Source organism: Macrobrachium rosenbergii, chromosome 55 (genome assembly GCF_040412425.1).
Source record: "Macrobrachium rosenbergii isolate ZJJX-2024 chromosome 55, ASM4041242v1, whole genome shotgun sequence".
In the NCBI taxonomy this organism is placed as follows: Eukaryota; Metazoa; Arthropoda; class Malacostraca; order Decapoda; family Palaemonidae; genus Macrobrachium; species Macrobrachium rosenbergii.
Genome location: NC_089795.1, coordinates 80,988,265 through 81,014,169, shown reverse-complemented (window position 1 = coordinate 81,014,169; position 25,905 = coordinate 80,988,265). Strand labels below are relative to the sequence as shown.

The 25,905-nt window shown below is 36.9% G+C and overlaps 3 protein-coding genes across 8 annotated transcripts in view; 1 reads left to right on the top strand and 2 right to left on the bottom strand.

Moving 5' to 3' along the window:
• Nucleotides 1-4,332, bottom strand: part of Pink1 (PTEN-induced putative kinase 1) — a 50,834-nt gene extending 46,502 nt beyond the window's left edge. Inside the window, exon 1 of one of the 2 annotated variants that reach the window (XM_067099098.1) lies at nucleotides 4,271-4,332. The gene's annotated coding sequence lies outside the window, so the exon portion shown is untranslated. The remainder of the gene's footprint in view (nucleotides 1-4,270) is intronic. The other variant, XM_067099100.1, reaches the window with a different exon arrangement.
• LOC136835506 (uncharacterized) lies at nucleotides 758-20,072 on the top strand. Of its 5 annotated transcripts, none has more exons than XM_067099092.1 (5): nucleotides 758-836; nucleotides 8,874-9,065; nucleotides 9,198-9,364; nucleotides 11,857-11,939; nucleotides 14,930-20,072. In XM_067099092.1, exons 1-5 carry the CDS (start codon nucleotides 831-833, stop codon nucleotides 17,773-17,775), a joined length of 3,294 nt encoding a protein of 1,097 aa, XP_066955193.1. In that variant the 5' UTR covers nucleotides 758-830; the 3' UTR covers nucleotides 17,776-20,072. The 5 variants fall into 5 exon arrangements, with proteins under 5 accessions (XP_066955193.1, XP_066955194.1, XP_066955195.1 ...); XM_067099093.1 differs by lacking the exon at nucleotides 758-836 and adding an exon at nucleotides 4,616-4,745; XM_067099094.1 differs by lacking the exon at nucleotides 758-836 and adding an exon at nucleotides 4,827-4,944.
• Smg5 (Smg5 nonsense mediated mRNA decay factor) overlaps nucleotides 20,067-25,905 on the bottom strand; it is a 23,621-nt gene continuing 17,782 nt past the window's right edge. The window contains 3 exon segments of the mRNA XM_067099097.1: nucleotides 20,067-20,935; nucleotides 22,969-23,057; nucleotides 23,315-23,466. Of these exon segments, the coding sequence (XP_066955198.1) occupies nucleotides 22,990-23,057; nucleotides 23,315-23,466 (220 nt within the window). The 3' untranslated portion in view covers nucleotides 20,067-20,935; nucleotides 22,969-22,989.

Below are 25,905 nucleotides of genomic sequence, written 5' to 3'. Positions count from 1 at the left end.
TTCATAATCGGTTCCCATCACCTCTTTCTCTCTCTTTAATATATTTCTTCCGATCTATTTGAATATATTTCACTTATTAGGCAGCCTAATCCATTTATTGTTGACATCTACCAATGTGTAATTAAATAATCACTTTTAAATCAAATAATCTCTTTCTCCTGACCTTTTCGATCCCTCTGACTCTTGGAAATGCGTATATTCTTTCTGTTGATTATAAAGATGTACTGGCAAAATTTTCTCACTTCTAGTTATAGAAGTAATATTTGTAATTAACTTACGCATTTGATGCAATCTACTTCTTGGCAACTACAACTAACTGAGAATTAGTAAGACATATGCTTATCTCACACTACTGTTTGTTTCGTATTTTACTGTTCAATTCCCTGGTCTCGATTATTATTAGATGTGGATTAAACCTATCTGTTCTTGGTTTCAATAATTAAGTTGTTAAAATATTCTTTTCTATATTGAACCTTCAGCTTGCATTTCCACCTTAAATGACGATTAAAATAATGAACGAGTGAAAAAAAAATCGAGAACGTCATATCTTTTTAAGGTAATTTTTTTCTGTACTAAGCATCAGACTGGTTGGCAAATAAGTGCACCGTGTGATATGGAAATAGTTAAACATGATATCTCGAGCCGGTTTTTGCCAGTACGAAACAGAACAACTGGAAACCTCTGGGTTCTTTTGCGCTCTAGGGTCTTGTATATATAAGGCACCGGGCAAGTCCTTTACTTCAAGCGTTACCGAGCCACTTACGGGTTTGAAAATCGGCTTTCCGTTTCCTGGGTACGCAGCCGTGTTAACTCAGCGTCAAGTCTCCACAATGAAGGTAGTATAAGTTGCGGTTTGTCTGCTTGTTTTACTTGGCTAATGTAAAATCTTGTTTCACTAATTACATTTCTTGGTTACTTGTTCTTCTGGCTAAGATTTTCAGTCTTTCTCTCTCTCGGAATATATGTTACTTATGCTAAGACCTGGACTCTGCCATTCAATGTACAAGACAAAAAAAAGGAGACTAATTTACAAATAGCTTACAAACTCTCATTTGACGCAAGTAGGCCTAAGTTTGCATGAGAATCTGTGCAAACCTCATTCTCCCTTTCGGAGATGCCTCTGAGGGAGACTTGAGGGTCACATAAGTTGCGTCCCCATAAGTGGCCTTCATGGTTCATACAGTATATCCAGAAGCAGTCAGGTAGGCCATACATAGGCAGCGGTCAACACTTACTGTTAATTTTTGTAAACCAATACTTATAGAAAGTATCTGGTTCATAGTTTGTTGGTTGAGCCCAACAGTATTAGCCGAAATCTGGTAAGCAAGCAATAAAACCCTCTCTCAAGTGAAATGGCTTCTGTCTCGGGCTGTGCTTAGCATTCATCTAGACAAGACCAAACAAAAGTGAATGTCACTGTAACGAGATATGCCATGCAACATGAGAATAGTAAAATAAAACTTTAAAACTTTTAAAAAGTTGACCATCAATTATATGTAGCATTATTTTTGAATGCATTTCTCTCTCATTTTCATAGTACTGACTTCAAGAGGACCACAATGGCTCCAAATGTACTGGTATCTTCAATAATTTAAAACTAGATTGTTTAGTATTTTTTTCTAGCCTACTGTTCTTTCCCATAAGTATTTTAAAACACACGGACTAGTTCAGTAATATTACTCATCACTTAATGATAACATAATAAATATGGCTCACACCAATCGAAGTTTCACAAAATTGCCTATAAATTACTTCATTTCACTAATTAGGCAAGATGAGGCACCTTTATATTACTACTAAAAAATGTGAAAAAATTATGTTGAGTATTATAATGTAGCGACTTTGTTGCAATGAATCGTACTATCCATTCAATCCATTCTGGCATTATCTACATGGTTCATACCGCCCCTTTTCTCCAAGTTCACTGCTTCCTGGGTCGGTTATCATAAAATGAATTATTGCTAGTTAATAATTTAAGTGGACCAACTGGGAAATGTCTATGAAATTCTTAACACAGAAATTAGGGGACGTTTAATATACCAAATTTAACTCAAAAATCCATTCTGTGACCTTTCATTAAATGCTCTATGTAAAACTGATATGGTACAAGGTGTAGGGGCGTCAAATCGCCTCTCCATTCTTGTGTTTCGCTCCTCATATGTACATTAATCACATCATATATGTTACTTGTTATTATTTCAGATTCTTCATGTATCTCATTGTATATATCATTGTACGGCCTCTCCGGCGATATATATATATATCTGTCTTTACATGTTCTGTAACGCATTATATATGTCCTTTAATGCCCGTTAACAAAAACAAATTCTGTATGGACGCAGCGGGGTGCCGCAGGACGTCCGCTACCTTTCCGTCCGCTTTCCGCCTTACAAACATCTGTCGAGAACAATAAAGGCCACGTTATGGGCTGCTCTATGAGCAAGAGCCCGTGCTGGCATAAGGCCAGCTCAATAAAAAAACAATAAGGGTTACGGGCTGCTCTAGGAGCAAGAGCCCGTGCTGGCACAAGGCCAGCTAAATCTAAAACAACGACACAATAAAGGTTCAGTCTTTCACTTCTGATGTTTCTTGAACCTCACAAAGGACATAATTTATATCTTCTGAAAAGCAGACTAAACCTTGGTTGCATTTATTGGTTTGGGAAATATGGATATTTGAATTTTCAGTTTCTTTGCTGTCCCTCAAACTCGCATTAAAAATCGGCTAAAAATTCGCATGCTCTTCTTCCTTTACCACTTTTCTTCAGTTTTATTCTCCATTTCTTCAAATTTCATCATCATGCTTATCTTTCATTCTAATGCCCTTTCATTTCTCACTTATCCCCCTTTTTCTCATTCTGCTTTCTTCCTCCATCTTTGCATTTTCCTTCTCTACCCTTTTCTCCTGTGCCTCCCATCTCATAATTGCCCATTCTTCCTCTTCATTTGCCACGTCTTCCTCCGTGTCGCAATGCCTGCATTTTTCCTTGTCTCCACGTTTCTCTCTTCTCATGATCCATTCCATCATTATCTAAGTTCGCCCTTTTGTTTTTCTTCTTGATACTTCCTTTTCCCCTTCTTATATCCCTTTTCACTTTACTACTTCCCCCTCCACGTTCGTTTCCCCCCTCTCATCTTTCTTGTTTCTCCCCTACTGCCTTTACTCTTGTTTCATCGCATTTTACCTTTCCTGATCACGTCTCAGTCATAAAGACAGTAAATTCTGATTTATTTCTCTAGAATATCCTCATTACCTATAATGCAGCATAATAACTTCTTTTATCAGTGTCATTAAACATGATTAAAAATAACAAGACCGGAGTGTTATTCATTAAACATAATTAAAAATAAACAAGACCTAAGTTACCCCAAAGGTCCCTTTATACCTATAATGTAATAACTTCTTTTATCAGTGTCATTAAACATGATTAAAAATAACAAGACCGGAGTCTTGTTATTCCATATTTACATACACTAATCATACAAGCCCAAGTAAACAGGGCAATAGCCCCTTGAAACTAAGTTACCCCAAAGGTGATCCCTACGGACCCTACGTAATATAGCCTATCATATGTTACGTCAGTAGTCTCTTTTGCAATAACCTAACATATTCTTGTGGCATTGCTACATACATACAGAATTATCTTAATGTTGACCCAACGCCCCATTATTATTCTAATTTAACCAGGTTAAAGAATCATTTTGCAGACATTAATGGGGCTAATGCGAAGGATTCGTTCTAAAATTTGAAGTGAACACTGAAACAACAAACAATTTCAATTTGGGAAGCTTAGTGAGAGAAGAGCAAACTGCGGAATAGTTGTGAACACGTTCTGCTATGCACGATGTAACGTTGAGGGGTATGTCATGGAGGCAAACTCTCCACCCTCCCTACCAACACGGGGCACGATGCACTAAGATAGGTTAGATTAGTGGAAGATTAGGTTAGAATGCATCCCTCTAGAAGTACCTATGATTTGTTTTTAGGCAAAGCGCGACCCGCGGTAACAGGACCGAAGGGACTTTGAAAATAACCACTGAATACAGGAAGCCAGGCAATGCCCATGGTAAGCTGGACAATCCCATGGCGAACGCAATGCCCCACAGTTCTCTCTAGTCTCATACATACAGCATAAAATATATTTTTCTATGTTATTTTTGTTTTCAAAGATAACACGATGGTTCCACAACTCTATCGACTTTCCTGTTCCATTCTTTTTTGAAAATTAAAGTAGGCGGCCTAATTCACTTGATAATTTGCTGTTACTTACCTTTGACTGCCACAGGAGCACAGACCTGTCACTTGTCCTGTAGTATGCTCAACGGAGTAAACATCTAAACTTTGGAACTAATAACAACCAGTACCAAAAAATTGTTTTCTAATTACGAAGGAACACGATTCCGACTGAGTTCATCATAGAGTTTCGAAGGTCCATAATGTTGCAATGTAAGAAGTTAAAATTGATGACTAAAATAATTTGAGATTATAACCTACCAAACGTTGATTGTAGACGTGATATAACCTTTGCTCCCAAGAGAACTTATACGATCACTGTATAATTCTAGGACATGTCACGGTCGACGCCTGTTAATAATAAGTAGAAAATTATACAATTTCTTAGCCGAGCATTCTGAACTCGTCTGAGAATCAGTACTGAATTGTTTGTTATTAATCGGTGAAGTAGTTCGGCCTTTTTATGTTCAGAATTCCAAAGTGGACAGTCTACGCTACTGGATATATGACAGGTATTTGTATTTTTTTTTACATATCACATATAAAATAAAATACAGGCCATTGTGTGAAAATAGCTACATTATCTGAGAGATTGACGATTTTCTCAAAATTCTTTGGGTCCGTATCCCCTTTGTGTGTCGTTGGGTCACGTTTCAGTGCCTACCAATTTGCTCGTGTTGTGTGGATGACCTGTCAAAGATGTTATATTAGGTACTAAAATTAAGCAGACTATAGTTAAATACATAAATACATAAATTTACGGTTAGCCGCATAGTGTTAGTGTGTATGCACTATAATGATTTGTTTCAAGATGTGTGCTAGCCGGGTATAGCCTAGGCAACGGTGTTTAGGTACCCAATGCAGTAGCCAGACGTAGGATAGTTTTTATTTAATAGTCTGTTTAGCATATTGTAGTCATATTTCAAAGATCTTTTACAGTTCTGTATGGAATTCTGTATTAAAATGAGGTTAGGCTAATGCAAGACAAAATTTCTGCCAAGCACAAAAGCATGTACTTTTCCAATTCTACTGCTTGGCCCATGCATATCATCCATTGGGTTTACCATAATGTCCTAATAATTACAACAATGTGCATATCTCTTTTGGCATATTACATGGTGGATAGACTTCAAGCTTGGATGTATTTTAGACCCAAATGAATTTCCATAAATACCCCATAAGAAATTATTTTAAATGTATATGAGCCTTTGGTCTTGTACAATGAAATGAAATGGGTGACGTTTAGTTTCAAGCCTACCAACAAGTACAAATGTATAATGTATTTCATTGATAGTTTTATGCATGATTTTTACAAAAATGACACCCATTGTCAAAAATGGTCGGGCAACACATGCCATTACAACTCCCCCTCCCCCCCTCCTTCTGCACTGTAAATCTAACATTAATCAGGACCACATTGGGAAGTTAAGTTTTATGTGGGGAATGGAAAAACAAGGGAAAGAATTGGATGCTCCTAACCTGACCTCACCTAGGGGACACTGTCATACCTGATAGGACTAGGGACTTTTCCTTAATAGCAGGTTAGTGTTGCAGGGTATTTTGGTTAATATGACGTGACTTTTAAAGGAGCCAGTAATTTAAATCTGCTGGTACTGTTATAAATTAAAAATTAGACATATGAGAATTACAGACCATGATATAATCCAGTAACATTTTAATTCACTATGCCATTGGTTATGCAATCACTGATGTTCTGTACATCAGGTCTGGTCTTTATGTTTCTGAATGACTGTCTTGCAAAGCCAGATACATAAGCATATAGTCTGTACTGTGCAGTAAATTAGCCTAAGGACAGGGCTAGAAACCTCATCTTTTTATATATGGTATGGTTAAAAACAGGAAGGAATCAGTTTTTGAGCCACTCCCTCTTCATGGGTAAAAGTTTTAACTGAAAAAAAAATCACTTTATTATTATAAGCTGAACTACAAGGCTTGTAATAAGTGGTGAGATAATATTGACTCTGGTCTATACAGTGTGCAGTAACTAACAGAAAATTACTTACTAGCTTTCACAAAATCAAATGGTTGCCAGGAATGAATCAGGAGATAAAGGAAAATTAGATATCTGTGAAATTGATGACAGATTAATGGATAAATATTTTGTAAAGATGATGTAGGTAAATGAACTCTTAAAAAATTGTTGTATGTTCAAATTATCTGAAAAGGGCTATTTTTATAAAGGATACACTACAGTTCAAAAGCATTCTGACTGTACCCCTTGAGAAGAACTTATTTTGATGGCTTCCAGTTCTGTTAACAAAAAGGGGAGTTTGAGTGTGACCAAATAAAGATATTTGAATTATATTAGAAAGAGAGACTGCAGTACTGTTGCTTCAGTTAAGAAGTGGAAGCAGAATTGCAACTGAAGTCCATTGTCATATGTTGACTTGACTAAAAAGTAGTGATCATGGTGGTTACAGTACTTTGCTAGCAAAGCATCAACCGTACAGTCTGACAGGAGTAAGGGAATTCAAATTCTCAAAGTGATTGCTAGTGAGAAACTACTGTTTGTGGTTGTCTGAAAGCACTGTCAATAACTCATGGAGAAAACCATATGTAATGTAGTCACAATTGTTAAGGAACCAAGGAATTACAGCAGGCACCCATTTTTTATATTATTAGACAAACATATCACCTGAGAACATGAATCCATAATAGGCTGGGATGAGAACAGTGTTAACATTATTGAATAAAGAAAATGGTCTTTACAGAAGGAATTCTAAGCTCTTTGTAGCAGATCTGTTATTTTTTCATGATCTCAGGGTATTTAAACAAGAAATCTAATGAAGAAATGAGTATTTGGTGGAAAATCATTGCTGCGCATAGTTGAGAAACTTGTTCAGTCAAGATTTGAAGCAGAACGGAACACAATGGAGATGTCAAGTTAACAGTGAAGTCAGCCCTAAAATCTGCTGTCATTAGTTACATGACAGTATTCAATTAATAACACCAACCATTTGATGGTGGCTTGCCTTCTAGATTTAAGCAAGAAGACTTAAGAGGTTCTCTTAGGTATGTTATAGCATAACAGTAAGAAAAGGGCGCTGGCTCGCTAACACCTTTCATTTAGAGATCATTAGTCAATTGTTCGTTGTTTTTTGAGCAGGAAAATGATCCATACAATTCAAATCATGCATTATTTGAGAGTTATATGGAACAGGAGATGTCTTTCAAACTTTTTTCCTTATGGCTGCATGACCCTTGTAGGCAAGACACTCACGTAATGGATTTCTCGGCTTCTGACTGCTGTGTTCAGTGGGTTAATAACGTCTTTTATTTTATTTTATTTTTTTTTTTTGAAAATGGACAGAGCTAAAATCTAATACAGTATCTGGTTTTGTAGAAGGATGTTAAACTCCAAGTTATTTGTGATTTTGGCATGTTCTTACTCTCTCTATTATCAAGGGAAACTATTTTATCATGTACTACTAGTGTTACACTAAATATTAATGTAAGTAATTTTGAAAAATTACTCTTTTGTATTAAACAGTGAATACAGGGACTAGCAATATAGTCCAAAGAAAAAGCTATTCAGGGTAATTTTTTTCTCTGGCCAAGTACAGTATCAGTAATTAGTCTGAATACTATATGTTTGATAATACTGTTTAGAATTTCATTAAAAGTAAGACTCATAGATTTTTGGTGCATTGGAACACTGTTTAACAAAGAATTGCACATTGGCCAAGTTAGACAGTTATTCTTATTTTTGGTTGAAGGTTCACAGACCCTATACCAGTTTTTTTCATTAAGAAAATTAATTTTTTCGTAAGAAGTCAGTGATCAAGGCCAACACCACCCAGAAACAAATTGACTTTCACCAAATTAAAATAAACTGATTAGATGCAACCATGACTTGCAAAGTGCAGTAGTATTAAGTATGGTTTCATCAATAAAAAAAAAACCTTATTATTCAGGTATATAAATCACATACCACAGAAAGAACTTATTTTCACCTACTGTGCTGGAACAGGTAAATTTTACTGCTTTTGTGTGCCGTTATTGTTTTGCATAGAAATTATTTGCATATTTCTTAATTGTAAAATGAGATATTTTATATAGTGATTTCTAATGAGAAATGTTTCATTAGTCTTGTGGAAAACCCTCAAGGCCACTAACTTCCAAACCAAATTTACAGAAGAGAAAAAGGAAAGTCAAGAATGAAAAGAAATATAGGACAGAACATCTAAGGTAACATCAGAGTAAGTTTTACAATAAAGTGTTGCATTGTTGCTTGTATTTTAGAATACACTGTCTACTTTAAAAGAACAAAGTTACAATTGCCCAACATAGATGATGCTACTTGTTGGATATTAGAAAATTAGTACTGTAGTATTGTGGATTTGTTCAGTGTTTTTGTTCAGTACACATACTAGCTGTTACTCTTTTGACATGAACCACTAAACTCCTTTATTCAAACTGTACTTTTCTGCCTGCCTTTGATTGCTGTCTTCATGCTGTATACTCAGGTTATTTTTTATATCGTACGTTTTCCTAAAGAATTGAGGTTATACTTTCCAGATCCAAATGCATTATTAATTATGTATGCAAACTCTTGGTAATACTGCTCCCAGTACTGTACAGAATTGACTGGTAAACTCTGTCGCTTTTCTGCATTTCAGGTTGCTTTGCTTATCGTCACTTTATTGATGACGCGATATGGAAAAGCAGATAAACTCAAAGGAATTGTAGATCTAGTGAAGGAAAAAGGAGATAAAGTGGTATCAGGTATATCCTCTGGAATTGCTAGTGTTATAGATGATGTAGCTCCTTATTTTACAACTCCATCATATCTCTTCACTCATACAATTCAGGTGAGTTGAGAAGGGACCCTTTCAGAATTAGAGGAAATTATTTCATGCTTAGTATGTGTGTTAATTTGAAAACATATTTGTACTTCAGACTTTTTATTTGTCAACCTTAAATAATATTTGTGGACATTACAGGTAACCAGGACACACATATCAAATGGACTGTGCTATGTTCCTGAAAATGAAAACCTTCCAGTATGTATTGAACAAGGGAGAGCTGTTGTGGAAAGTCAACCGGCAAGAACATCTGAAATGGCTTTGACACATACAAGATTACTTCTGTCAGAGTATTTTCAAGGACAGTAAGTAATGTTTTCTTACGTAGTGCTGTATCTGTCCAGCATTTTGAACATTTCTTTGTGGTACTGTTTCAAAAAATATCCACATAGAGGAAAGAAGGAATTGGAGCATGAGTTCATGTGCTGGAGGATGACATGACTTTATTGTCTGGTCATATGAACGAAAGGGATTGATGTTTATGCTCAGAAGTGGGAACTGGACGGTCTTGTGTTCCTACATGTATCTTTAAACTGTGGTAATAATAGTTTAATTTTCAGTTCATATACAAAAACTAATGTTTTACCTAAACCTTAGGTATACTGTTAGTACCATAGCAAGATCATAAACCAAGTTATAGAAATGGGAAATGGAGCTAGCGTCAGTGTTTTCTGGTAACTCATGGATAGTAATGAAACTGTCATAGCATCACTTAATTTTGTTTGCACTGTGCAGATGAATCAATTACATACATCCCTTCCTTTCACTCTTTATTACCATTGGATTATTTCATTAGATATTGTTTTCGGTGTTATATTTTCCCAAATAATTTTACCTTCAAGATTCAAAGGTATTTTAAAAGTTTAAAATTAAAAAGATATTTTTCCTTTGTATTGCAGAAACTATGATACAGGCCCATGGTTTTTAGTTCAGTACTGAAAATTGATGGTTTAGGTACTTTGACACTGGCCTGTTTTTCAAGAGTAGTGGGCATTTAAAGGCTGCATTTAAATTTCTCTAATTTTGATTAAATGGTAGGCAGGTATCTTGGAGATTGTTGATTAATTTTCCAAATTCTTCTTGACTTTATTTTTCAAGGTTACAGGTCATTTTAAAGGCCAAACTTATTTCTCAGTCTTTTATTTCTCTCAGAGTTTGATGAAACTTTCCAAGTAGGTTGATTTATTTGCCCGGATTATTCTCTACCCTGGACTTCTGCTTGGTCACAGGTCTGTTTGAAGATAAAGTTTTGTATTTATCTGAATTTGATGAAACTTCTACCTTTTCCAAGGTACAGGTCAATTTAAAGCTCTCCCCAAACTTTTTTTCTCTTTAATGAAACATTGTAAATCATATGCTGCAATGATCTAGTTGTGTTGGCGGAGGATGTTCTCAGAATAGATACAGTTGAAATCTAGTTAACAGTAATTTCTGAATTCTTTTGTCTGCAGAGTAAACTTGTAATTTAAAGCACCCTGATGTATCTGCACTCAGTGCACAGAATTTGGTGAGCCGTTTTTCTTGATTTTGTCAAGAAGTAAAGCAGCACAAGTAAAGGCAGGGATATTATAGTGTTCAAATATGTGTGGAATTTGCATATGTATTGGAACATATATAAGAGAAGTTCACTATCAGTAGGTGTTTCATTCCGTTTTGGGAAACGTGCACAAATTAAGGAATGTATAATATAGCACAAGTAGGAAAATAATATTCATATCATTAGATGTTAGATTTAGGTATGGTTAAAATATTTTGCGATCATAAGACCATATCTTGGTTATACAAATACCTTTGGTTTAGTTTCCCATGGTTCTCCAGTTCATGGTTTTCGTGGTCTTCCATGTTTTGTTATCTGGCAGTGGATTATCTGGTGTTTGAACTCCCATCTATTCAACACACTCCATATTTTCCTTCCTTCTGCTTTACTGCACTATTCATGGTATTATGAAATATGATTGTTTTTCCATTGGAATGGCTGTCTCCTGAAGTGCCAGGTAATTTTATATTTTGAGGCTTTCTTACCCTCATACTTGAACAGCCCTTTGAACTGTATTTGCTATGAAATACTGTACAGTACTTTTGGAGCATTGGTGACCTGATAGCATCTCTAACATTGCTGCGCAACTCTTGGATTATATATGTGTAGCCTAGCCTTATTTTAGATGGTTTATTCCTTTCATTATGCTGTTTATAGAATCATGCTTGTGGGAAACATTGATTTGTATGTCAGGAACTATCAACATAGATTTTAGAGTAGGTGATATACCCTACAGTATTTTTATTAAAATTATTTTGCATAGCTTCACTAAAACATTAGGAATATTGCTAAATCTACATTAAGGAACTATGTGAAGGGATAAACATGGTATGACTATTACACTAAGTTTGGGAAAAACAAAATTTCTTGAAAGGTAACAGATGTTAAGAACCCTTTACTTTTAAGTTGGAAAGTAAGAAAGTTCAAGAAAGGCTCGAGATATCACAAGAAAATGTTTAGATTTATTAAAATTACAATAAAGGGTATTCTTACTGAAGAGGGAATGTAGTTAGCTGACACCTCTGAGACAAAGGTGTTTATTTAGGGAAAATTTTGTCAACACAAATAAAATCTGTATTCGCGGGGGATGCGCACGGCACCCCCCTGTATGCATTGGGGTCCCTAAATGATTGTATACAGTATCATATTCTTAATAGAAAAAATGGGTTTTGGAATGGCGCTTAATATTTGCTATAGGTTTTTCATTTGCCTTATTTTGTTTGCTATACTGTTCAGCATGACATTGCTTTTAATTTTCAGGCGTAATGTTGATATGAATGAGAAAGTATTGTCCACACCAGCCTTGCAGTTACCAGGAAACAGTGTAGATGCAAATTTGGAAGGTATGTGTTAGCCTTAAGTACAATAAGGAAGCACCCTGTGCTACTCATGAGTTTTAGTATTATTGTTTTAATAACTGAATTTTTCTTAACATGCAGTATCTAATGCAGTCAGAATATAGTGTGGTGATGCATTGTTTTGTAGTCATGGAGTTTGTGGAATGGCTTTCTAATGTTAAATGCTTTTAGCTTTAGGTTTAGCTGTATTTTATTAAAGTTTCAAGTGACTGCATTCACTGGACCTTTTTTATATGAATTTTTAGGGGGATTTAAATGGAACAATTTCAAAAACTATTGAATTGTTAAGCGAGTTCCCACAGGAGAGACTACTCAGTAGATACCATTTAGGCTTCTCTTACACAAGCAGTTTTTACACTTGGATATGAGGGGAAACATTCGCTTAGTCCAGTTAATTTAAGAAACCTATGGTAGCTTTCACACAAAGCGGTAAGCAAAGGTAAGTGATTTTCGATGCAGGTGTCACTGCTTTGCTTTAGCAGTGCCCCACTGGACTTGAGCGGAACGCTAGATTTATATTTTTTCTTGTGACTTTAGTAAGTGGGACAGTGGAGGACTGCTTAGCCCGTTATTCCATTATCAACCATATGATTTTCCTGAATAGAATCTCATCAAATTTCATGTGAAATTTTGTTTTTGTATAGAGTGATCTTCTGGTCATTTGAAAAATAGTGAAAGGAAATATACCGATATGAACCTATATGTGTGCCTTTACACACACGCTGTAGTGAACACTTCTTTGAAATACGTCAGTGATAAAATTATGTCAATTTTTAAAAACCATCATTCTTTAAGAAACAGTCCAGTTTCACCAAGGAAAACAAAACAAAACAAAGAAGTTGATGGCCCACAAGTACTGCTTCATGTCAAAGTCAGAAGATGAAATTTCAGTTGCTGTCAAAGGGAAATGAAGGAAAATTGATGACATTGAAAAAATGATAATTGATGACTTAGGCAGGTGACGATCCTCTGTAGTCTCTTTCTTTAAAGATATTCTCCTGACAATACGATATTTCAGGGAGGAGCAGCGCTTCATTTTCAAGGCGGCGTGATAAACTTAGTTCGGAGATAAGTATATAATTATCTGTGGCAACAAATAATCATCTGTTTCTATTTTAACAGCCAGGCCTACAGTCTGTATTGTCCTACAGACAGAACAGCAGTTCATCAAATGTGGACAAAGGCTAAAAAAAACTGAAAAATATCATGTCATCCATTCGTGGGTTATAGAAAAGCTAATACCTCCTCTTGTGTTTTATTGGCTGGAACCAGTTAAATATATTTACTGATTTCCTTTTTCGTACTCGTACAGAAACAACACTTCCTCTCCAGTGTTCTTTCTGAAACTGCAGCTGAAGTAGATTCATAATGATTATTTTCTTGTACATCCATTGCCAAACCACTTGTTAATCAGGAGAAACTGCCTTGTATGTAAGCAGTCCAGTGAATCGCTCAGCTTGTGATTTTGCCTACCCTCATTCGTTGATCAAAACCACATCAAGTGGGAGGGATTATAGTTTTAATATAGCCCTTAGCTCTGTTGCTTTCTGCCTTTGCTGAAAGGTGCTAAATGAGTCCTTAGCCTGCTTTCTGTGACAAGTGGATGCAGAAAGGAGGAACTTGAGGATTGATGTTTGGGAGGAAAGCTTGCATGGGAATCATACAAGAACAACCCTTTCAGGTATTTTGGCATTGTTTTATATCTTGGACTTATGTGTCTGCACATTCATTAAACAAAGCAGCATACCATTCATGATTAAAGTGCCATTGGACTTTGTTCGATAGTCAGGGCCAAAACAGATGTGAGAAATTGTTTTAACTTTGGTCCATATTTTCAGATACAAAGTTTTCAGATCTTTCCAAGTCCCTGCTTGGTATAGTCCTTCTTTGACAGGTAAGCTAGTTGAAAGCTTTGTAAGTTTCTCCTGAACTGTGAATTACCTTCACATAGGAAATTATGGATTTATTTTTACTTAGACCTCCGCTGAAATATAGTTCTCAGCTGCAAAATATAGGCATTGCAAATGACGGTGGTTTAGAAAAAGTGGTGCTGACTAATAGTATGTGGGTTGTTACCCACAATGTCTGCTGCCTGACCAACTGTTACCAGAGATATCCATATAGAAGACTGAGTTCTTATATCCATAAAAAATGCAAACCTTTGTGAAAATATATCTATTTGGTTGAGAGTGGTGATTTTAGATGCATACAGGAACGCTCCTAGACCCAGGCATCTAAGATTACAAGCTGGGATCATGATATTTGGCCTATTTTGTCTTCCATAACCTTTAAGAGAAGCACTGATATAAAAGCTGTTGTAAATTTTTTGTGGAGGTAATCAACAGCTCTTGTTGAGTAACCCCCCTTAGTCTCCATCATTTTATTTATAACTCTTATCCTTGTGTATCAGGGTCACTTGGAGCTGCACTAAGAAAAGGGTGAGTTTATTATATTGTTTGCCCAGGTCTTAGAGAGAGAGAGAGAGAAAAAAAAAAAATATAGCTTTATTAACAAGAAACCAGTCCAGCTGCATGATTCCTTTTAAGCCTCAAGAAATTCCAGGTCCCATTAACTTTGCAGTTTGCCATTCTGCATCCCACTTGCAAAAGTTAGTTATCCACAAGAGTCCTGCTCATGTTCATTTAAACTACATGATCCCTTTTAAGTTTCAAGAACTTATGTTTTTGTATCATATTAACCGAGCAGTTTGACAATGTGGAATGATGAACAGTCACTGGTAATGTCAAGATTCCAATGTGTACAGAAAGAAAAGTTAGTTTTTTATAAATATAAATTAGCAACATATTCTTGACATCAGAGGTATACTTTGGATTATTTTGTTCAATAAATTATCCAGGGAGAAGAGAATAATTCCCTCCTGAGATATTGTTGCTGTTAGAGCATCAGTATATGGAGATTGTAGTTTTAAGTCCATGTACATTTTGTAATTTTAAATCCATGTACACTTTTTGCAGGATCTCTTCATAGCCCGAGGCCAATTCGTTTATTGACTTTTGTAACAAAAACTGTGGGTGTCACGGTTGCTGGTACTAATCCAACTGCAACAGTATTCAAAATTTGTAGACCATCTAACATAGTCATTTGTTCAGTACCTCTGGCATCTAGCTTTGGTACCACAGATGCATCAGATTCCACAAAAATGCAGACCACCAATACCCTTCAGCCTACTACTTTTGCCACCGTTGATGCACCCGAGTCTACTGCCTTTGCTACCACAAACACACCTGAGTCTACTATCTTTGCTACCACTGAATCCAACAGCTTTACTAGCACCACTGATGCACCTGAGTCCACTACCTTTTCTACCTCTGATGCACATGAGCCCACTAGCTTTGCCACCACCACTGATGCAAATGAGTCCAGCACCTTTGCTGCCACCACTGACTCACCTGAGTCCACTGTCATTGCTGTCACTGACACATCTGCACACATCAACTTTGCTACCACTACTGTTGCAACAGATTCCACCAGCTTTCCAACTGCCACTAGCACACCAGAATCCACTACCATTGCTACCACCAGTGCACCTGAGTACACCAGCTTTGCCACCATTGACACACCTGAGTCTACCAGTTCTGCGGCCACCAACGCACCCGAGTCCACCAGCATTGCTACCACCAACACATCTAAGTACACCAGCTTTGCTACCACAGACACACCGAAGTCCACCAGATTTTCTACCACCAGCACACCTGAGTACACCAGCTTTCCTACCACAGACACACCTACTGAGTCCACCAGCTTTGCTACCACCAACACACCTGAGAACACCAGCTTTGCCACCACTGATACACCTGAGTCTACCACCTTTGCTACCACCAATGCACCTGTGTACACCAGCTTTGTTGCCACAAGCACACCTGGTTCCAGCTTTGCTACCACCAACACACCTAAGTATACCAGCATTGCTACCACCAACACACCTGAGTACACCAGCTTTGCTACCACAGACACACCTGAGTCCACTAGCTCTGCTACCACAGACACACCTGATTCCACTAGCTTTTCTACCTCCAACACACCTGAGCACACCAGCTTTGCTACCATAGACACACCTGAATTCACTAGCTTTGCTACCACAGACACACTTGCATCCACCAGCTTTGCTATCACCAACACACCTGAGTATACCAGCTTTGTTACTACAGACACATCTGAGTCCACCAGCTTTGTTACCACTAACACACCTGAGTACACCAGCTTTGTTACCATAGACATATCCAAGTCCACCAGCTTTGTTACCACCAACACACCTGAGTACACCAGCATTGTTACCACAGACACACCTGAGTCCACCAGCTTTGCTACCACCAACACACCTGAGTACACTAGCTTTGTTACCACAGACACATCTGAGTCCACCAGCTTTGTTACCACCAACACACCCGAGTACATCAGCTTTGTTACCACAGACACACCTGAGTCCACCAGCTTTGCTACCACCAGCACACCTGAGTCCACCAGCTTTGCTACCACCAGCACATCTGAGTCCACCAGCTTTGCTACCACCAGCACATCTGAGTCCACCAGCTTTGCTACCACCAGCACACCTGAGTCCACCAGCTTTGCTACCACCAGCACACCTGAGTCCACCAGCTTTGCTACCATCAACACATCTGAGTCCACCAGCTTTGCTACCACTAGCACACCTGAGTCCACCAGCTTTGCTACTGCCAATACACCTAAGTACACCAGTTTTGTCACCACCAACACACCTGCAGCCACCAGCTTTGTTACCACTGATACACCTGAGTCCATCAGCTTTGTTACCACCAATGATGCACTTCAGGTCAGTACCTCTGTTACTACTAGTGTGCCCAGTTACACCAGCTTAGCTATCACCGACACACACGAGTCCACCAGCCATGCTACCATCTCTGATTCATCAGAGTCCACCAGCTTTGCTACCATCACCAATGCACTTGAGTCCACCAGCTTTGCTACCATCACCAATGCACTTGAGTCCACCAGCTTGGCTACCATTGAATCGCCCGAGTTCACCAGCATTGCTATCACCAACACATCCAAGTTCACCAGCCTGGCTACCACTGGTGCATCGAAGTCAACCCTCTTTGCTATCACCAATGTATTAGAGTCCACTAGCTTTGCTACCACAGACTTATCTAAATTCACAAGTTTTGCTACCACTGACACACCCGAGTCCACCAGCTTGGCTACCACTGATGCACCAGAGTTCATCAGCATTGCTATCACTAACACACCCAAGTTCACTAGCCTGGCTACCACTGATGCATCAGAATCAACCCTCTTTGCTATCACCAATGTATCAGAGTCCACCAGCTTTGCTACCACTGACTCGTCTAAATTTGTCAGTTTTTCTACCACTGACTCACCCAAGTTCACAAGCGTTGCTATAACTGATTCATCTAAATTCACTAGCTTTGCTACCACTGACTCACCTAAATTCACCAGTTTTGCTACCACTGACTCACTCAAGTTCACCAGCTTTGCTACTATCAAACCTGAGTCCACCAACTTTGCTACTACTGACTTGCCCAAGTCCACCGGCTCTGTTGCCATCAATACACCTGAGCCCAATCGCTTCACTATCTTCAGTGAACCAGTGTTCACCACCTCACCCGAATCCTCCCTCATTTTTACTGCCATCAACACACGTGTGTCTTCCATCTTTGCTACTGTCAGTACACCTGTGTCCTCCGTTGTTGCTGCCATCAATACACCGGTGTCCACCAACTTTGCTACCACTGAAGTTTCAAAGTCCTCTAGCTTTGCTACCATTGATGCACCAAAGTTCTCCGGCTTTGCTCCTACCTATTAACCCAAGTCTACTAGGTTTGTTACCATAACAAGATCCACCTAACATTTCCATCTATGATACATAATGTTTGTCCACAAGCCTTGATGCCTCTCAGATGACTAGCTTTGGCTCCAGATGCACCTCATTATATAAGCTTTGATACCACGGGTACCACTCAGACTGCTTTAGCATTGATGCCTCAGAAATTGCTCAGACCTTTAGCTTTGATATCAGAGGCATCTCTGTCCATTATCTCTCATACCACAGATGATCTTCATTCTATTAGATAAGACACCATTGATTTTCCTCCACCCACTGGTTGTCGCTGTTATCATTTGCCACCTGCTTTTCAGCTTTGTATCGTTTTAGGCTGGTTGAGTTTCTTGGTAAGGGCATATTGAACTTAAAAATATAACACCTATATAGACTCATTTAATATAACACCTATATAGACTTGAATGAGTTTTAAAAAATGAATCCATGCTTTCCTCGTCTCTTCAGTTGCCTTGTGTATTCATTGCATCAGTCTCTCTCTCTCTCCCTCTGCACCCCTTCTCAGATGGCCTTATGGATACTTTTACAGCAACATTTTGTATGCTTTTTTCAGCGATTGCCACCGACCACTTCTTGAGGCTTAATTTGCTGTTGGTTGTGTTTTATTCCTTTTTGATTTTCCATGTTTTCATTCTTTTGACTAGCTCTCTTTCATAACTTTCTATCCCTCACTATCACTTTAGCTTGCAGCAATCTGTTTTGTTAGGCAAGCTTCACCCAATATAATAGCCCTATGTTTTCTTTGTTGCTTATCATGTTTCACCATAAGTTGGCTTCTTGGCTTTTTAAATAGTTAAGGAACTTCCCTGCCCCCTTCCCTTTTCTTCTTCTAGGCTATGTGTATGTTGCATCGTAAAAAGCATGTATGTCAATTCTTGGCAATGTTCTGATGCAGCCTATCTTTCCAATGAAGCTGTTTTGTACTCATTAAGCCTCTCTTTCCAGTTAACCTGTTTCTACTCTGTACCTCCTCAAAACCAAGTGTGGCAATTCAGATCTCTTCCCATCAGCATGTGATCTGACTACACCATTTTAGCCCTTCATCTGATAGTGTTTCCCAGAAAGTCATGCTTTTCCTCTAGTGTTTCCCAGAGTCATGCTTTTCCTCCTCAGATTGTAACCGGTTAAACCAAAAATAAATGCATTACCTTCTTTTATAAGGCAATCTTAAAACATTGTATTTATTTATTAGGCCAACTTGTATCTTCAGCCATATAATCCTTGACAGTATTTATTAGGCCAACTTGTATCTTCAGCCATATAATCCTTGACAATATGCTTATCTATTTTGCTTGTCTCGCTGCCATTCCCCCAGAATTCAACTTTCTCTGTCAGTACCCATGGATTATTTTTTAGGCCAACTACTGTCTTCAGCCATATACTCCTTGACAATATGCTCACCTTTTTGCTCGTTTCACTGGCATTCCCCCCAGAATTCAACTTCTCTGTCGGTACCCATGGATTGTGTGCCAGCTACCTAAAAACAGCTGCTTAACACAACAAATATATTGTCATCTATCATTTTCACCATGTGCTTTTCCCCATCTTTTGTTTCACAGTTCTATTGCTCATTTGTTGTAATGAGCTTATATTTTAATCTTTCTTGGGATTCTTTTAAAAGACCTCAGTGCTTAAAGGCTGCTAAGTATCTTGGAGCCATATTTTTGCTTTCAACTCATTCAGTCTTGGAGCTGGAGATGTTTTTTTTTTCCCATGTTTTGTATACTCTTAATGACAAACTCAACCCACCCAATTATAGCCAGGCTTGGTACCTACTGTTGACTGATCATTGAGTCCAATAAACCTACAGGATTGGAATGTTGATGAGGATGGAGAAAGGAGCAGAGTACATTCAGTATTGTTTACAATTATACCAGTTATCTTACTATTCATTGTTAGTTTTGGCTCCAAATTACCAGGTTTAGTCTTCAAAATTTAACAGTAAATTTGTATTTCTGTGCAGTAGAGTATTTGGCATAAATATGTATTTCTGTGTAGTAGAGTATGCTGCACAGGCAACTGAAAAACTTAACATATAATATTAGTTACATTTCATGAACTTTTGCATTGTATAGTGACTTAAGGATATTACAGTATTTTAAAATTATGTGGGACAACCACATTTGCTTAGTTATAGAACATTGTATTGTTTATGCATGTCAGTACAAGAGCACCTGCAAGCACAGGTTGAGATTGCAATGAATGTGATTGATGTCCAGTGAGCTATACTTTTAAAGGCAATAAATGAACACATTAGATGCACACATGCTTGCTTTATTATGTACTCCTGGTAAAATATCAGTTTACAGAGTTAAATTTTGCTGAAAATCTTTATGACCCCTGTTTTTAGTTATGCAGAACATAAAAAAAAATATTTTTAAGGAGACTTTGAAATAAATTAACCACCATACACAAAAATTTCCAAATTGAACTTGCATTGGAATATTGCAGGTCAAAACAAACTAAACTGAATTTCTAAATGCAACTTGTCAATTTATTTTTGTATGTCAAGAGTTACAACGTCAATGTTCCCAGTGAATAGAAACTTGAATCATACTGTCCACCTGTGGCTCTTATGAGTTTAATTTCAAAAGCTACCACTGCTAGTATGAAGAAGAAAAAAAAAAAAAACAGGTTATGATAAAGTTTGCTAGAGCATAAAGTTCTACCTATATCTTAAATCTTAGTCCAAAAATGTTGTGTAAACATGAGTTTACATGTCAGATATTTGAATTATTGTATGGGAAAATAAAATTGTTTCATGAAGATTCAAGATTAAAAAAAAAAAATATATTTTTGATGTTCAAAGATCCTTTGGGGGTGGAGAGAGCCCCATCTTTCCCTTCCAATACACACACATTCACAGCTCTAGTTGAGGACTAGGCTATACCACACAATCCATGACTGCTGGCTTGTCCAGTCACTTCATGACCAGTAAGATAGTTCTCCATCTTCACTGCCACTGAGCTGTAGATAGTGTGTGGTTTCCTGTCATGCACACTGTCAATTCATACACTTGAAACGACTGAACAGGAGGCGCTGGTAGACGCATAAGCCAATGAAGTGCGCCCAGGGCCTTTTTTTATTGATGTGGAACATTCAGGGGGTGACTGAATTAGGAGTAGTCCTGAAACAAAAGGATTGCAGTCAATTTTAAAATGTCTCCTAAAGTATAAAATTGAATAACAGAGATCAAATAAAGCCTAATTTCTTATCATACTGAAAAGACCAGATTACATTTTGGCAAAAGAAAAAGTAAACAGGAAAACTCATGAAAGTTTTCAGTAATAACAAAACACCAGAGGTAAGAATGGGGGGACAATTCATATTTTAGTTTCTTTCCATAAAACAGAATATGCAAAATTACTGTTAAAAAACTGATTTAGCAAGTACCATGTTTACACAACTTTTAGGGGCATAAATATACTACTCACAAACTAATATATGGAAGTTATTCATGTTAAAAGAGTTAATACACCAAGCAAGTCAAACTGCCTGATATAAGGGGAAGCCAGTCTACCTCACAAGTGCTTAAAACCATAAAATGTATCAACTTGGCTACAAGCTATGAACTAAGTAATGCTTATCAACTTCCAAATTTAGCAATTAACCTCATTCCAGAAAAACCTAACATTTATACACAGTTCATTTTTATTAAAGGGCAAGATAAATTTAAGCCTAAACCTTGGAAAACATGACACACACACTAATCTGTTCATCTTGCTTTGCAACTCACACAGGAATAGAAAAAGGATTAAGGTGTAATGTATGTATATATATATATATATATATATATTTTTTTTTTTTTTTTTTTAAAGGGGTGCCCATTCCTTTTGGAGAGTATAACCAAGGTACTTAAGCAAACAATGTTTCTCTTGTGATTTATAAGCCAAGTTATGTTGCAAGGGGACAACAGTGTGGTAGGCTGCAGCAATCTGGTTAAGGTTTAGTGAGCACCCCTATAATCGACAAATATTCATTTTTGCCCCAACCCAAAAACTGTTTCCCATTTTTCTCCTCTATTATTAAACAATGTGGACTGTAATGGGTTAACCACTGTCTACTGGATACATGAGAAAGAAACCTACATACATAAACAGCTCCCTAACAGATTTTGATGTGAATGTTTCTGGTGTTAGTTTTAATTTTTGTAATACAGTATAATTTCCAAACCCTTTTAGTATTTGGCTACTTGGGAAATAATTGTTTAACGTCTAACTCAAAAGTAAAAAAAATTTGCATTAATTTTCAAATGCAAAGGGGGAAAAAAAAGTGAAACTCTCATCAACTAGAAATGTGTGTATATATACAGTAGTACTGTACTTCTTTCCAATCATTACAGCTATGCTTTGAAAAGACAGTTGCAACACAATGTAAATTTCCCAAAACCCATGCAAATACTTTCATTACGGTCATGCTGAAAAATAACCAGCTAGTGCCATTCATTTTATAGCATGAATACTCAACAAAATGACCAGACCTTTAGACATGTTAAGTTCTACAGGACCAAAAATCATAAATTTTCAAAGTAATTTGCATTTTTCATAAACAAACCTGCAGTCTTAACATTAGGATAAATCTGCTAGTGCCAGCTGGAACTGGTAAAAAATTCAACAGAATTGTATATTCAAGAAACTGGTGGCATCTGTCCTGTCATGAGTTAGGTGGAACAACCACTGACCCAAGCTGGGAAGTACCAGTATTCTTCCAACCCATGTTAAACTGTCAGAGGGGTGGTTAGAGGTGGGCCTTGAATGTTAAGACCACAGGTTTGTTAGTTAAGAAAAATACAAATTATTTTTAAAATCTGTGCTTTGATCATGCATGGAACAAACCTGGGGTCTCTCATGTCAAATGACCTGATGACCTGGAAACCCTGGTTCCTCACAGATACAGCAGCAACACATACAGTATCTGAGATGTATAGCTTATAAACTACCTAGCATCAGTTTACTTCTGTATGCAAGTGTGATTTCCTTTGATTTATATATTTGTGTGTAAGAAAGACTGTATAGTTCTTTAACAAGTGTTATATTTTTTTTGGCTTCATTTCCTAATCCTTTTAGTAATTCATTCTTCTTTCCCTTGTATTTTCTCTCTATCTACAGAAATAATGCTGTTACTGTACTACATTGTAAACTGATTATTCAATGTACTTACCTTTCATTTCAACTGTTGACTTCAGCTGTGCCCTTTTGTAGAATTTTGCCACTTGCGCATAAACTCCTCAATGTTTTCTAAAACTGCACCTGGAAATAATACAACACAATATAATTTAAATAAACTGTATGTGCTAACACTGTAGATTAGTGTAAAAATGTTAGTAGTTTTGTTGCACAGTTTACTCAGTGCTTTTAAAGTTACTGCATTGCAAACCTCAAAATAAAAAAAACTACAAAAATGAGCAATTTTGGTCATTTAAATAAAGAAACAGACCTTTCGCAGGTGTTAACAGTGTTACTTGCAAATCCTTATAGTGCACTCTTATAAAGAAGTAAGAACTTACCAGCAGCATTAGCAAGACCCGAATGGGAGAAGTTGGTGGTTGGAGTCTGGCTTTCTCCTGTCAGGAGGGTAACGGTTGCAGACTTGACATTTGAATTCTGTTGTACTTGAGCACTTAAGTAATGGCAACACTCTAAAATTTGATACCATTCCCTGTATCAGAAGATAGTTATATAACATAAGATTTTCTGAAAATACATCTCTTGAATATATTTTCTGAAAATACATCTCTTGAATATATAAATATATTATGGAAAGAGGAAAAAATGCAAGCAAGTATACTAAAATGAATGACAATATATTACAAAACTCAAGTAAAATGTACAAAAGAATGAAAAAAAAAAAGTCCTGAAAATTATGAATACTGTATAAGTAGGCTGAGATTAGGACGAAGTAGTGGGTTGGAAGACTAAGGCTGAGCAATTTTCCCTGCTACAACCTCTCTTACCTTGTAATATTTGAGAGTATATTAAAAAAGTTCATGAGGGACTACTATATGCAAGAAAGATGGGCATGTAATTGTATATAATTCCTTTCCCATTCTTACAGACACTGGGCTTAACCTAGGAACCAAATTCATGTAAGATGGCCGAACAGTGCCATGGGAGTGCATTGGCATCCAATCGAGCATTCCTCTCTCTCAATTACTCCTCCTTCTACCCAATCTCTGCTTTTCGGATTATGGGTGCAGCCGGTGCCATCTTTTGAAGGAGTGGTAATTTTTTATACCCAGGGTGAGTCTAAAACTTACACAGGGATTCAACAGTCCATTTTCCTTACTTTTTATCAAGAAAACTTAACATATTGCCTCGTGGCCTCTCACATGTATCTCTCTCCCTTGTCACCGTATGTCCCACCTTAGACCCTATAATTTCTTCAACGCCAAAGCCTCCTCCCACTCCTGGCATGCTCAGTTGTTTCAGATAAGGACCGTTCTAAAGTGTCTTTTGACTGGCTGTGACAACTGGCGTACCACCCGATTGTTTAGAGCACCTCTTCACGACTGGGCGTGATACTGTAGTGAGCTAGGATAGCTCGATGATATATATTTACGGCCTTAATTCATGCTTTCATATAGTTAATAATTCGCCACCTCTCTTTTAGAGGGATGTTTTTATTGTGTGTGGCATGGGATCACCTCAGCTCGTGCGCTGTCACCCTCTGTGCTCCACGTGTGATGAGACAAGGTATTTTTACCTCTACGGCACCGCTGAATATTAAAAATTTCATTTCATATAATGTATTAACATGTGCCAATTGCATAACTCTTTTGTGAATTATTGTTATTATTTGTCAAGTAAATGTAGTTAATTGTTAACCGAGTATTATTAAGCCTCACAGTAACTTGACAAAGGGAAAAATCAAGGTTAGTATTCCCTTTCTTTTCATTCCTCTCAGTTTTTTGTATTACTGTCAGCCATTTTATAGTATTCCATTATCAAGACCATGGCTGGCAAGTAAAACCATCCATCAAAATGCCTACTTTTAATGCCCAGAGGTTCATTTAGGTGGCACCTGGAAGACTGAAGCAAAATATTTCTAAACCTGACAATCTAGTAAATATTTAACTGAATAAATAAATCAATCAAATTATGAAACATTTAAAAACATGCATATATAAATCAGGAGTTTTACTTTTATACATGTTTGTCAAAAATTAATTATTTTTAACTTCTACATTAATATTTAAAAATGAGCCCTCTTTAGTGTTTTAGAGATTTCAAGAACTCTATACCATGCAGCATAGAATAACTCATCATCTACCAACCCAACTGATAAGACACTCCTCTACTTACGAACTTTCAGAGTTACGAACAAACGTGACCGTATATTAAAATTGTATTTTACTGTATTATCATAATTTGCTTAATGTAGTTAATGTATGTATTTAGGTTTTAAATATCATTTGTATTAATAAAATACTTTATAAAATACAGTACAACATATATAGCACTTGTATTGACTGAGTATGTCAAATTGGACTAACGAACAGATCAAGATATGAAAAGCCATTCAGAACGTAACTCGTTCGTAAGTAGAGGAGTGTCTACACAAAAAATAAGTCTAAAGTTGTAACTACTGTACCATGTCATAATAATCTATTATTAGTTAAACATCTACTTTATATAATAAAAGATGTCTCATTTTTAGGTACGTGCATAAATTTTTAACTAAAGACGAAAGATAAGACTGTAATTTTGATACTCTAGGATTTCCTGGCCTTCCTCTTTTAAAGCACCAACAGTCATGACTTTTGAGTGATCTGCTCACAGTTCTGTAGATTGTCAGTGTATATAGATGGCAGCAACTTTTATTACTATTCTCCAAAATTGATTTCCAACTTCAATGCTCAACAAATTACTGAATGAATTTAAACAAAAAATTTACATTCTTGACGCTGAACTTTGATATGGAAGTGAAACTTTTGGTTAATAATTTTCTAATACTTTCATTCATTTAATGTGGTTATGTATGGTAATGTAAAGTTGACATTATATTTGATGTTTTGCAATTTTCTTTAAGCTACCAATATGGAAGTATGTAATTACCGTTAGCTGTAGGCAATCCTACCTGAATGTTACTGTAGTCTGT